At 37.0% G+C, this 14,361-nt stretch overlaps 1 protein-coding gene across 1 annotated transcript; it reads left to right on the forward strand.

Annotated features, from left to right (window-relative positions):
- Positions 1-816: 816 nt before the first annotated feature.
- LOC135155946 (uncharacterized) lies at positions 817-3,681 on the forward strand. Its single transcript, XM_064106538.1, has 2 exons — positions 817-3,247; positions 3,677-3,681. The coding sequence occupies exons 1-2, from the start codon at positions 817-819 to the stop codon at positions 3,679-3,681; spliced, it is 2,436 nt and encodes an 811-aa protein (XP_063962608.1).
- Positions 3,682-14,361: the final 10,680 nt, after the last annotated feature.

Genomic DNA, 14,361 nt, shown 5'->3' on the forward strand with positions numbered 1-14,361 from the left:
AGTGATGAATCGCAGGCTGTAACCCTGCAATGTGGACATAAACTTCCGGTTATTAGTGCTGGATGCACGGTAGGTACTGATATGCCAGTATATAAAGGCATGCTGGATGGTAAGCCAGCAAGTGTACTGCGGGATTCTGGAAGTAGTATTGTGATTGTCCGTTCTGGGTTAGTAGATGAGGAAAACTTTACTGGTGAAAAACAGTTATGCCTGCTCATAGATAGAACGGTAAGATATGTGCCAATTGCAACAGTGGAGGTAAGAAGTCCTGTATTTACGGGTAAGGTAAATGCCCTTTGCATGACTAACCCACTCTATGATGTTATAATTGGTAATATTCCAGGAGCAAAGAAACTACAGGATCACACTGGGGAACTGTCTTTGGAGGCGGGCGAGAAGTTAGAAGTCAACGATAATGGTCAACACTATGTTCCACCCGAGGTTGCTAACGAGTCATCCATAGATATCAGCGCAGAGACGACGGAACCAGATGTAACCATTCAGGGAGCAGGAGTAAAGACTCGTGGAATGAAGCAACGTGAGAAGGAGCCATGGAGGCCAATTGGATCTGCAGGAGAGCCTGAGATCGCAGCTACTAGAAAGGACATAATCACCTCCCAGTAGGAAGACAAGTCTCTTGAAAAACTTCGGAAAATTGCTGCCGAAGGAGGTGAGGCTAAAATTGTTGGGAAAGGCAGTAAAGTGCGTTATTTCTATAAAAATGGTCTCCTTCTCCGTGAATATCAGTCATTCCCACAGGTCAACAGACAGGTGTACACCCAGTTGGTAGTTCCGAAGCCTTACAGAAGCCAGGTTATGCGGCTTGCTCACGACTCCGCGCTGGCAGGACATCTCAAGGCGAAGAAGACTACTGAACGGATAATGTCCCAGTTCTACTGGCCTGGATTACAGTCGGACGTCAGACGGTACTGTGCGTCCTGTGACCCTTGTCAACGCACTACTCCTAAAGGAAAGGTCGGTAAAGTACCTTTAGTTATGCCACCCCTGATTGATACATGTTTCAGAAGAATAGCAGTAGATTTGGTAGGTCCCCTTCAACCTATAACAGATCGAGGCAATCGCTACATCCTAACGATTGTTGATTTAGCTACGCGATATCCTGAAGCTGTGGCGCTGCCGAGTATTGAGGCAGAGAGGGTAGCTGAGGCTTTAATGGAAGTCTTTTCTAGGTTAGGAATTCCAAACGAAATTCTTTCTGATAATGGTACCCAATTTGTGTCAGGAGTAATGAGGGAAGTGTCACGCTTACTTGGGGTTAAGCAGTTTCAAACAACTTCATATCACCCTATGGCAAATGGTGCCTGTGAAAGGTTCAACGGTACATTGAAGCAAATGCTTAGGAGAATGTGCCAGGAATGTCCTAGGGATTGGGACAGGTATTTACCAGCTCTCTTATTTGCATACCGCGAAGTTCCTCACGAGAGTTTAGGGTATTCACCCTTCGAGCTAATGTATGGAAGGGCAGTTAGGGGTCCTCTAACGATCTTGAAGGAATTATGGTCCGAAGAAATAGCCGAAGGGGATGTGAAATCTACTTACCAATATGTTCTTGACTTACAGGACAGACTGGAGATGACTTGTAAAGTGGCAAAGACTGAGCTTGAGAAGTCGTCGAGGAAATACAAGAAGCATTTCGATGTGAAGGCTAGAGAGCGGAGATTTGAGTGCGGCGATCGGGTACTGTTACTGTTACTGTTACTCCCTACTAGTTCGAACAAGCTCTTGATGCAGTGGAAGGGTCCGTATGACGTAGTAAGCAAGGCTGCTCGCCACAACTATGTGCTGCAGATCGGCAAGAAGAGGAAGACCTTCCACGCTAACCTCATGAAGCTGTATGTAGAGAGATTGCAGGAAGAGCAAGTCGACGACCTCGAGGAGAATATCGATAACGTCGAGGATGTTTACCATGATGTCAAGGAGGATGACGACAATATCGATAAGAATGACCACGACGTTGAGGAAGATGCCCATCACGTAGGAGATGATGTACCTCTGGAAATAGGTAATGCAATTCAAGTCATTGTTGATGACGACGATAACGAGTATGGTGATGGTGTATTAGGGCTTTCCTTCCCGTCAATGGAGCAGACTGAAGGAGTTGATGATGTGAGGTTTGGTGAAGAAATTGGTGAACTACAGCGAGCGAAAATGGAGAAGCTTATTCGAGAATTCGCAGATATTATGACAGATGTACCTGGTCAGACGGACATCATCAGTCACAGCGTGAACCTGAGCACTCAATCCTATATACGTTCGAGACCTTACCAAGTCCCACAAGCGCTTCGAGACACAATCAAGGAAGAGGTCGACCTGATGTTGAAGATGGGAATCATCGAGAAGTCTACCTCTCCATTCGCATCACCCGTCGTCATTGTACAGAAGAAGGACGGTAAGAATCGTTTTTGTGTAGACTATCGGAAGATAAACGCCGTAACCGTGGTGGACAATGAGCCCATACCAAACATGGAGGAGATACTTGCAGATGTAGGAGGGGCAAAGTTCTTTTCAAAGATTGATCTGTGCAAAGGATATTGGCAAATATCTGTTCAGGCAAAGGACAGGGAGAAAACTTCCTTTGTAACTCCGGATGGCCAATATCAATTCAGAGTCCTCCCGTTTGGCATGGTTAATGCCCCAGCTCTCTTCACGAGGATGATGAGAATTCTACTTCACGGGATACCACACGTCGTCAACTACATAGACGATATCCTGATCTACAGTTCTACGTGGAATGAACATGTCGATGATGTCAAGAGAGTACTTGCAGCACTTCGTGCCGCTAATCTCACAGCAAGGCCAACCAAGTGCCACTTCGGTTGCACCACAATCGAATTCCTAGGACACATGGTTGGTAAAGGTGAAGTCACACCTACTCAGGAAGGAGTCGACAAGATACTCAAGGCGACGAGGCCGACGACTAAGAAGGAGGTAAGAGCTTTGATAGGCCTAGCAAGTTATTATAGAAAGTTCATTCCAAACATGGCGGTAATAGCTGCACCCTTGACAGACCTAACAAAGGACAAGGCATCAAACAAGGTAAGTTGGGGTGAGGCACAAGAGACAGCCTTTCGGGTTCTGAAGGAACGTATAGGCAAGTTTCCAATTCTTCATCTACCAGACTTCGCGAAGGAATTTGTACTCCGTACGGATGCTTCGGATGTAGGTATTGGTGCGGTATTGTTGCAACCACATGAAGAGGTGCTGTACCCAATCCAGTTCGCAAGTCGTAAGTTGAACGCTCGAGAACGCGCATATCCAATCATCGAGCGTGAGTGTCTTGCGCTAGTTTGGGCGATCAAGAAATTTGCATATTTCTTGCTAGGACGAAAATTCAGGCTGCAAACCGACCATTTTCCGTTAGCCAATCTGTCAAAGATGCAAACAAAAAATCCACGAGTGATGCGCTGGGCATTGGCAATGCAGGCACATCAGTATGTTGTGGAAATAATCAAAGGCTCAGAAAACATTGGGACAGACTACTTGAGTCGATGCCCTGAGTAAATCAGTGTATGGTAATTTTTCTTGTGGCTATTTTCGGGTTTTTTCAGTTTAAGGTTACTAGAAAATAAATCAAAATGACAATTTTAGGTTGAGGGGCAAATGTCACAGGTGGATATTCAAAATTAACATTTTGTAATTTATTTTCCTCATTTAGTCTAGGGAGCTTATGATAATTTTAAAGGATTTGATTATTTTAGTAAAGCTGTGAAATAGAGTTCTTTGCAGCGAGCGATCTGTTGTAAATATGCTTGATAGATGATCACTGGTGTAGAACTCTATTCTTTATGACCGCTTGCCCGTGGTAGCATAAATTACGCAAATGAATTTGGGGTAAAGGTCACGAGCCACACCCGTCGCATTAGGTCGGGCAAGGCTACGTGCGTTTGGTTGGGGACCCGTCATTACGTTTCTTGTGTTGATTCGGAAATGTTCTGTTTAAGTTCCTGCCTGCAAGCTTAAGGAAAGCTGAGATGTTTTTTTTGTTTGAAGCCAGTGTTTGGTAATTTCTGTTGTCGAAGATGACACAGCTAAACCTACACTTCAGTTCCAATACTCTCTTAATTCGCGCGATTACAAATAGTACTCTAGTTAGCGATTACAAAATATTGTAAACTATTTGGGTTATATTTTGCCGTTGTCAATCCGAAATGGATTAAAAATCGACGAATTCGCGTTAATCCAAACAAAATTAGAAAATACTCAAACTATCTACCAATGAAAAGGCTTACAATATGTCACATGACCACGCCGCGGCTCGCTCATCAAGAAATTCTGTCGACTTTTTGTATACCGCACATGCACAACATACTGTGCAAGTGAGCTGTTGAATCTAGGCATACCAGGATCAGGATGGCCGAACTGGAGTACATTTAAAAAGATTTCGGGGAGGAAATCATTCAGATTTTGAAAGGTATGTGTTTATTGAATTGTACAGATCAAAGCTGAGGAAGAATGGGCTAATGATTGCAATTTGCAACTGTGATTGATTGAGATTGAAAGTACGTTTCAATTGACGCTGTAACTTTCGCGAAGGAGATCTACGTGTACGTCAGTACGTGTGAGTTGAACGTGAGATTAACACAACTGTCCGTCGCATGATGACTAGATCTAGTGGTCTAGTGTGTGTGAAGGGTTGGACCAAAAGTCAAGCACATCATAAAATTCAATAGTTTGCAGTACTATATTTACCTACCATCTGTTGCTATATACTCCGAATATTATTTTGTTGCAAAACACGGCATAAAGCTAACAGTAATAACGAAAATCGCAGCGAGATCGAGACCCTACTAGCTCTCCTCGACCTCGGCTTTGTTGCCTCCAATCCAGTTCCAAACGCAGGTTGTGGACTAGACTGAAGAGGTCTATATCTGCGCCGGCCCGAACGCTGCAGACGTTCGGGCGTTCGGGCTGTCGCAGTTAATTCTGGGCGAGAATTTCGCATGCAATTAAGTTACAGTAGGCCTGAGACCAATTAGGTGCCAGTGTGAGTGTACCTCGACATTTCGTGCAGGCTCCACTCGACTCCACTTCAGTAAACCTCTACATTAAGCTCCACCTACCCGAACTTCGAGACCGTGAACTCTATCAGGGGCCCGTTGCAGAAAGAGTTGCAATCAATCGCAACTCTAAAAAATTAGGCGCAACTTGATTTTCAACCAATCAACAGCGCGCATTTTGGACTTGCGATTGATTTTTTGGCTTGCGTTTAAACGCAACTCTTTCTGCAACGGGCCCCAGATATTCCAAGTTACAAAGGTGGGATTTTATGGGGGGAATATATAAAATTCATGCAACATCACGATCTTTAAAAACAATTAAAACTAATATTCTTACTTTACACCAAGTTTCACTTCTTTTCCATGCTTCTATCAGTCTCAAAATTGGTGATTTAGAGCCAACATGAAGTTCCTCATACAAATAATTCGCTGCCGTATCGCATGAGATGAGCTACCGGGTCCGGTCCGAGCTCGGACCCTCGCGCGCGCATGCGATGTTTTTAAATCGGCAGCGGATTATTTATACGTGTGAGGAACTTCATGTTGGCTCTAAATCACCAATTTTGAGACCGATAGAAGCATGGAAAAGAAGTGAAACTTGGTTTAAAGTAAGAATATTAGTTTTAATTGTTTTTAAAGATCGTGATGTTGCATGAATTTTATATTTTCCCCCCATTAAATCCCACCTTTTTTGGCTTTGTCACTCGGAATATCAGATAGAGTTTACGGTCTCGAAATTTGGGTAGGTGGAGCGTAGTGTAGCGGTAGTGAAGTGGAGTGGAGCCTGCACAAACTTCGCTCGAGGTAGTGTGAGTGATACACTATACTGCCTTGGCCTTAATTGGGCCTTACGGTTGTGAATATTGTTACTGTTAGTGACCGGCCAAGTAGTCTAGATCTAGACCTAGGCTAAACTTAAAATCTAGGAGATGGGTCTAGAACTAAATGTAAAAGATCTAAAACTAAAAGCTAATGTAAGTACAGGAACCATAGCCTTTACACAGAATGTGGAAATTGATTAACTGCTAATTAATGCAAATATATTAAAATCATCAAACAATGCTTTTTTTTAAATGTAGGTCTAAGTCCAACTTGACTCTAAATCTGGTAGAGCTAAGTACAGGGATCATAATTTGTGCACAGAATTTGGAAATTCATTAATTTGGCTAATTTATGCAAATTGTACTATAAGTAGGCCTACACAGTTTTCCTTTATTGTGCCTTGAACTTTTAGCAGGTGACACGTGTGTTCTGTTAACACTCCATTAAGCGTTTAACCGCCGACCGTGCTAGTCCAGATTGGACCTTGTTGTTTGGAAGTGCTTTTTCCCAAAGCTAACATAGAGGGCACATGTCTCCCAATCTCTAATCAGCGCCAATCCACTCATCTTCCCTCCCCAACAAGGTCCAGTACAAAACTTTGCTGTACCAGAAAAGCTAGGCATCAATCAAACAAGTTACACGGTAGGGGGTCAGGTGCCCTAGTCTCACACACCAAACAAGACACATTTTTACCCAAAACAACTTCACCTCAAACAGGGTGAAAAATGCAAAGTTGTGTTGTTTTTTTACACTGTAAACATAAGGCTCCGTGTTCATGCACTTAACAAATATCTATTCAGCGCCTTCCTCTCTCGCCAAATGATTCCACCCATGAACCAAGTATCAAAGTTTGAATAAGTAGACTACACCAGTCACAAGGAGGCAACAGCTGGTAAACATCTCTGGCTCAGGCAGCATCAACAGATCCTGGCCCCCACCCCCATCGTGGTCAATGGGCAGTGGAGGGTCAGGGGAAACCAGACCAGTGGCCTACAGGTACGACTAGTCTCTTGTACCAAACTTTTGCCTCCACTCAAATACAAGTTTACCCCCAAGGACGATGAAAATACACAGATGTGACCGATGTTCTACAGAATAGACATATACCACCATGATAATTTGATATTCACATTTTGTTCTATTGAAATGTTTTTTCTCTTACCCAATGATTTCATCTGTGGAATAAGTATTACAGTTTATAAGACTAGACTACGAAAAACAGGACCATGTTGCTTCCATGAAATGACCTCCTGACCTCCATGATAAGGGGCAGTCAGTGGTTTTTGTATATGGAGCTATATATAGCTCCATGGTTTGGACATGGTTTGATATGCATGTGTTTGCAGTGTATTCCATACTATGGACATCCATGTCCATACCCAGCTAATATAATAACATTCATGAAAGATCCTAGAAATGCTTTCAAAATGAATTTTTAAGAACATTTGTATAACATTAATGAAACAATATTCCCCTGATGTTAAACATGAAATAAACGTTAATATTATGATGCCAAGCAGATATATTTTCCTAAATGTTACATAGATCTTTACCCTTAGTTGATGAAAAAAAAATGATATTTTTCTAACGTTTTTATAATGTTACATAATTAATGTGAATATTTTTTTTTCAAACGTTCGATGTTATGACTATGATGATGATAAAAAAGTCATGAATGTTTGTTTTCAAAATATTTCGACAAAACATTTTTGATAATGTTATGATTTTCTTAAATATAGTAGATACATGATAATTTTGCTGTTTTTGCATATTGAATTAACATTTTGATAGGAACACAATAACATTTTATTGACATCTACATGTACTGGATGTAAAAATAGCATTTTGAAAATGTTGTTAGAATACTTGAAATGAAATGATCGATATGAAATATGGTTTTACAACATCTCAACAAAGCATTCTTGAAAAATGTTTTCAAGTGTTTTCCAAAATGTTAACTTTAAAAAATATATTAGAAACATCCTGATAATTTTAACATAAATTGTTGAGAAACAAAACAGATATACAATTTTATAATGTTATATACATGTACGTACATTGGATGTGATAATAAATGTTATGAAACTATATGTTTATGTATCATTATGACTTAACGTTCTTGAACAAAAAAAATTCCTAATATTTTTCAAAAGCGTTAATTAAATGTATCATTAACATGTTTTTTAATGTTTTATGATGATATGAATATAATTTTTTCAGAAACTTGATAATACTACTAACATTTTTGTAAGGTTATACATTTGATGTAAAATAAACATTTTAAAATGTTGTAAGAATATTATGACAATAACATCAACCGTTCAACAAAACATTTTTGAAATATAATTTCCCAAAATATTTTAAAATGTATTAGAAACATCCTTATTTTTAGTAGTATAATTTTAACATTTTTTTTGTATTTTGCTGACATTTTGATAAAGTTATTGGGATCTCATTTTTAACTCATCCGGCCCGAAGGACTAGATGAGCTTATGCCGTGGCGTGGCGTCCGTCCACAATTTCAAAATGCTTCTTCTTCGCTATTTCTAGTCCGGAATCAATTCTGTTTGCTTTATATGATAGCACTAGGTAGGGCGCATTTTTAAAAATTCACAAAAAATGCTTCTTCTTAATTAGTTGACCGATTTTGAATTGTTTGCTTCCATCTGGTAGAGCTTCATGAAGGTCACCAAACTTCTACACAAAATTTTGAAATTTGGCCGGAGTAGAAAATTATTTATGCTAACTTATGCGAAATTCATAAATCACAGAAAATGCCTCTTCTTTATTTGTTGACTGAATTTCAAAATGCTGCCCGCTTCGTCATTTCAAGTCTGATTTTAATTCTGTTTGCTTTTGATATGATAGCATTAGGTGGGGGATTCAAACCTTCTACACAGAATTTTGAAACTCATTAAATATGCTAATTTATGCGCATTTTTCAAAATTCACAAAAAAATGCTTCTCCTTCGTTATTTGTTGACCTATTTCGGCTTCCTTTTGGTAGCACTTCATGAGGTTCACCAAATTTCTACACAGAATTTTGAAATTTTGACTAGGAAAAATTTTATGCTAATTTATGCGAAATTTATTCATAAATCAACAGGAAATGCGTCTTCTTATTTGTTGACCGATTTTGATTTTTTTTTCCATCTGGTAGATCTGCATGAGGTTCACCAAACCTGCCAAACCTGTACATCATTTGTTGATCAATTTTAATTTTCTTTGCCTTATATGATCGCTTTAGGTGGTGATACAAAATTTCAACACAGAATTTTGAAACTCATGAAATATGCTAAGTTATTTATATATTTTCAACTAAAAAAAATAACTTATTTATTTGTTGATTATTTTTGTTCCATCTGAGAGCTACATGAGGTTCACCAAGGTTCTACACAGAGTTTAGAAATGTTGACTAGAAAATTATTCATGCTAATTTATATAAAATTTATTCATATAGATCACAAAAAAGCTTCTTTGTAATTTCTTCATCAATTTCAATTCTATATCCTCAATTTATGTCACCAATATAATTCACTACAGTGACGTCAACTGGGCTGAAATTAAAATTGTGTTAAATATCGTTGCGAGATGCTGGATGAGCTCCACATCATTGATGTGCTAGTTTTAAAAGGTTGTAATACTAGTATCATATCAATGACATCAAACGTTCTTAGAATGTCATAGCTGAAACTGCTTTATAGTATTTTAAAAAAAGAGAGAAAATATTGTTTTAATACATATTTATGATATAACATCATCTGATCATTTAAGAAATAAATTCATTTTACTATCATCGTTTTTATAATGTTATACATTATGTGAAAAAAATAATGTTGGTAGAATATGACAATAACATAAAACATCATTCTCGAAATGTCATGATTATGATTATGCTTCTCAAATATTTTAACAAAACTTATTTTTAGAAATGCTTTTCCAATGTTTAAAAAACAATGTTTGAAAAATGAATCAGAAACATCCTAATTTTGACATTTTTATGATATTATTTTTAAAGGACAAGTCCACCCCAGAAAATTTTTGATTTTTATAAATAGCGAAAAACTCTAAGAAGCACAACGGTGAAAATTTCATCAAAATCTGAAGTAAAATGAGAAAGTTACGAAGTTTCCATTATTTTTCACAAAACAGTTATATGCACGACTCGAACATGCAAATGAGAGTGTTGATGTCCCTCATTCACCATTTTTTGTATGATATTGTTTGAATTATAAAATGTATTTCAATTTTTACAGATTTGACAATAAGGACCGAATTGATCGAACCATAAATTGTTAAAACAAAGGTAATACCACATGTTCAGGGAGGAACAAAAATTTGTTTCACAGGACAACAGGGATATAATTGGAATATTCAATATTTCATATAATAAAATACAAAAGAAATAGTGAGTGATGTCATCAGTCCCCTCATTTGCATACCTGTCCAAGATGTGAATATAACTGTTTTGTGAAAATTATAAAGCGAGACTTAAAAATGTCATAACTTTCTGATTTTGATTTAATTTTTCAGTATTATTCTTGTTGGATTTTTTTCTCTTTTTATTCAAATCAACTTTTTATGGGGTGGACTTGTCCTTTAAGAAACGAATAATTATCATGCCATGGGTGTGACAATAACAAACTTTCCCACAAAATTATGATAATATATATTTCTTTTAAATAACTAAACATTTTTGAAAAAAAAGGTTTTCTAATGTTTTCCTGAAGTACTAATGAATTGTATAACAAACATTCATATTTTGATGTTTTTATGATATCATAATTTTAAGAAACAAAATAACATTTTACTATAATATCTCTATAATTACGGTAAATAGATATAAAAAATACTATCTTAAAACTTTGGTAAAATTTAATGATAATGGCATTAAAGGTTCTATAAAAGTTATGAAAATATGTTCTCAAAATGTTTTAATTAAACATTCTTGAAAAATGTTTTTTCTTTTGTTTTCCCAAAATGTTGAAAAAAAATATTGAACTCATTTTTTTAATCGTTTTTATAATATAATTTTGATATGAACGGGGCAGCAACAGAAGGGCACCAGGCCCGACAGATGAATCATGATGATGCAAAACTATACTTTTGATCATTTCAGACATGTCTTATACTTCATAGACATCACCATTATTGTTATAAAAATTGCAATGCACGTTCCGCCTTCATCTGGTGTTTACAAATGGGAAATGATGTTGATATTTTTTTCGAGTTATACCATATTTTTAACTTGTATTTAAGTGTAACAAAGCTTGCGTGCGCTTGCGAAATCTCTTCTATCCAATGAACGGCCTTATACCTCTCAAATCTTAAAGGTCAAGTCCACCACAGAAAAAGGTTGATTTGAATAAATAGAGAACTCAAACATGAATAACGCTGAAAACTTAATCAAAATCGGATGTAAAATAAGAAAGTTATGACATTTTAAAGTTTCGCTTATTTTTCACAAAACAGTTCTATGCTCAACTCAGTAATATGCAAATGAGAGAGTCGATGATGTCACTCACTCACTATTTCTTTTGCTTTTTATTGTTTGAATAATACAATATTTCAATTTTTACGAATTCGACAATTAGGATCCCCTTGCTTGAACCACAAAATGTTAAAATAATGGAAGTTCAGGGAGGAATGAGACTTTGTTTCACATGACAATGACGATAAAAAAAAATATATTTCATATTTCATATAATGAAATACAAAAGAAATAGTGAGTGGATGATGTCATCGGTCCCCTCATTTGCATGCCGACCAGGATGTGCATATAACTGTTTTGAAAAATTAAGCGAAACTTTAAAATGTTATAACTTTCTTATTTTACATCCGATTTTGATGAAATTTTCAGTGTTATGTTTGTTTGATTTTTCTCTTTCTATTCCAATCAGCTTTTTGTTGGGGTGGACTTGTCCTTTAAATTATAAGGCCAAATCTACTGAAAATAATAAAATAATTTTTTTTTATATGATAGAATAATTTTGATTGGCGCATTTACTATTTTTGTGAGCGCTGCTAAAAACCAAACAACAACATCTTGACTTTAACAGTAAAAATAGTAATTGTGACGATGGTACAACGTTGGAATGTAGTTTGTTCCTGGGTTGTTCGAACAATTACGTTATGCCAACGTTGGCATGGTTGGGAAACATTCAACGTTGGGAAAACGTTTGGCCATCTGGACATATTCATTAGCCAGAGAATGACCAAAATTTCAGCTTATATATACGTGACTATGTTTACGTACCTGTTAAAAGTTTCACACAAGTATGGAGCCTGATTAACATATCATTAATTCATTAAATAGATCATTCATAGGTGAAATTTTTATTAAATGTATTCTGCCAGGTATCGGAGAGTCGTCTCATATATATGAATCAATGGCAGGTTTCAGTGGATAGGTGTAGAGAATGATAGGTTTAAGATAAGGATAGGATTAGAATATGATAAACTATTTTATGGGATAAAGTTGTAGAGATGAACTTCACCTTGAAAGCACATTAAAATTTTGAAAACAGCACTTGTTACATTAGTAAAAAAACCATTGCAACATTTTCTCAACATTTTTAGAATACTAAACATTAACAATTATATTTTCAATTTTTTTTTTTACTGTTACTGTTAGATATACTTGCTAACTTAATATACAATTGTCCATCAAATTGAATAGCTCAAGGAAGGATGAAGTTTATCAAATTTGAACACAATTGGTACTTGCCGGAATTTTCATAATTTTCAATTTCTTGATAAAAAACCCATTTGATTTGGTCAAGTCCATCCCAACAAAAACTTGATTTGAATAAAAAGAGAAAAATCCAACAAGCATGCATAACACTGAAAATTTCATCAAAATCGGATGTGAAATAAGAAGTTATGACATTTTAAAGTTTCACTTCATTTCACAAAACAGTTACATGCCGCACATCTCGGTTGGTATGCAAATGAGGGAACTGATGACATCACTCACTCACTATTTCTATTATATTCTATTATATGAAATATTTTGATTTTCTCGTCATTGTCATGTGAAATGAAGTTTCATTCCTCCCCCAGCTGAACACGTGGAATTCCATTATTTGAACATTTTGTGGTTCAGGCATGCAAGGAGGTCCTAATTGTCAATTTCGTAAAAAAATGAAATATTATATAATTCAAACAATAAAAAACAAAAGAAATAGTGAGTGAGTGACAACATCAACTCTCTCATTTGGATGTAACTGACTCGTTCATATAACTATTTTGTGAAAAATAAGCGAAACTTTTAAATGTCATAACTTTCTTATTTTACATCCGATTTTGATAAAATTTTCAGCATTGTGCTTGTCTGATTTTTCTCTATTGGTTCTAATCATTTTTTTTCTGAGGTGGACTTGACCTTTAATTTCCATTTTATTTTCATTCATTTTGCAAAAAAAATTAGTCTAATTAGACCAAATGGTAAATGGACTAAATGGCTATTGGCCAACTGGTCATTAGACGGAATGACATTAAACTAAATTAAAGTAGACCATGTGGTGAGAGGACGAACTGATGGTAGGTCAAATAGACAGTTTGCAAATGGACGAATTAGCATTAGTCGAATTGAAAATATCCCGTATAGGAACTCAGTACCCAATTATGGAGTAATAAACTCATCAATACATTTAATTGAAACAACTTGGCTCCATGCATGTATGTATTGCATTACACTGACTGCCCCTTATCATGGAGGTCAGGAGGTAATTTCATGGAAGCAACAGGGTCCTGGTTTTTGTAGTCTAGTCTTATAAACTGTAATACTTATTCCACGGATGAAATCATTGGGTAAGAGAAAAAACATTTCAATAGAACAAAATGTGAATATCAAATTATCATGGTGGTATATGTCTATTCTGTAGAACATCGGTCACATCTGTGTATTTTCATCGTCCTTGGGGGTAAACTTGTATTTGAGTGGAGGCAAAAGTTTGGTACAAGAGACTAGTCGTACCTGTAGGCCACTGGTCTGGTTTCCCCTGACCCTCCACTGCCCATTGACCACGATGGGGGTGGGGGCCAGGATCTGTTGATGCTGCCTGAGCCAGAGATGTTTACCAGCTGTTGCCTCCTTGTGACTGGTGTAGTCTACTTATTCAAACTTTGATACTTGGTTCATGGGTGGAATCATTTGGCGAGAGAGGAAGGCGCTGAATAGATATTTGTTAAGTGCATGAACACGGAGCCTTATGTTTACAGTGTAAAAAAACAACACAACTTTGCATTTTTCACCCTGTTTGAGGTGAAGTTGTTTTGGGTAAAAATGTGTCTTGTTTGGTGTGTGAGACTAGGGCACCTGACCCCCTACCGTGTAACTTGTTTGATTGATGCCTAGCTTTTCTGGTACAGCAAAGTTTTGTACTGGACCTTGTTGGGGAGGGAAAATGAGTGGATTGATGCTGATTAGAGATTGGGAGACATGTGCCCTCTATGTTAGCTTTTGGAAAAAGCACTTCCAAACAACAAGGTCCAATCTGGACTACGACCGTGCCTGCAG

Source organism: Lytechinus pictus, chromosome 11 (assembly GCF_037042905.1).
Source record: "Lytechinus pictus isolate F3 Inbred chromosome 11, Lp3.0, whole genome shotgun sequence".
NCBI classification, from domain to species: domain Eukaryota; kingdom Metazoa; phylum Echinodermata; class Echinoidea; order Temnopleuroida; family Toxopneustidae; genus Lytechinus; species Lytechinus pictus.

Excerpts from the sequence above, each read along its gene's own strand:
- LOC135155946 (XM_064106538.1), top strand. The coding sequence starts at position 817 with ATGCGGCTTGCTCACGACTCCGCGCTGGCAGGACATCTCAAGGCGAAG.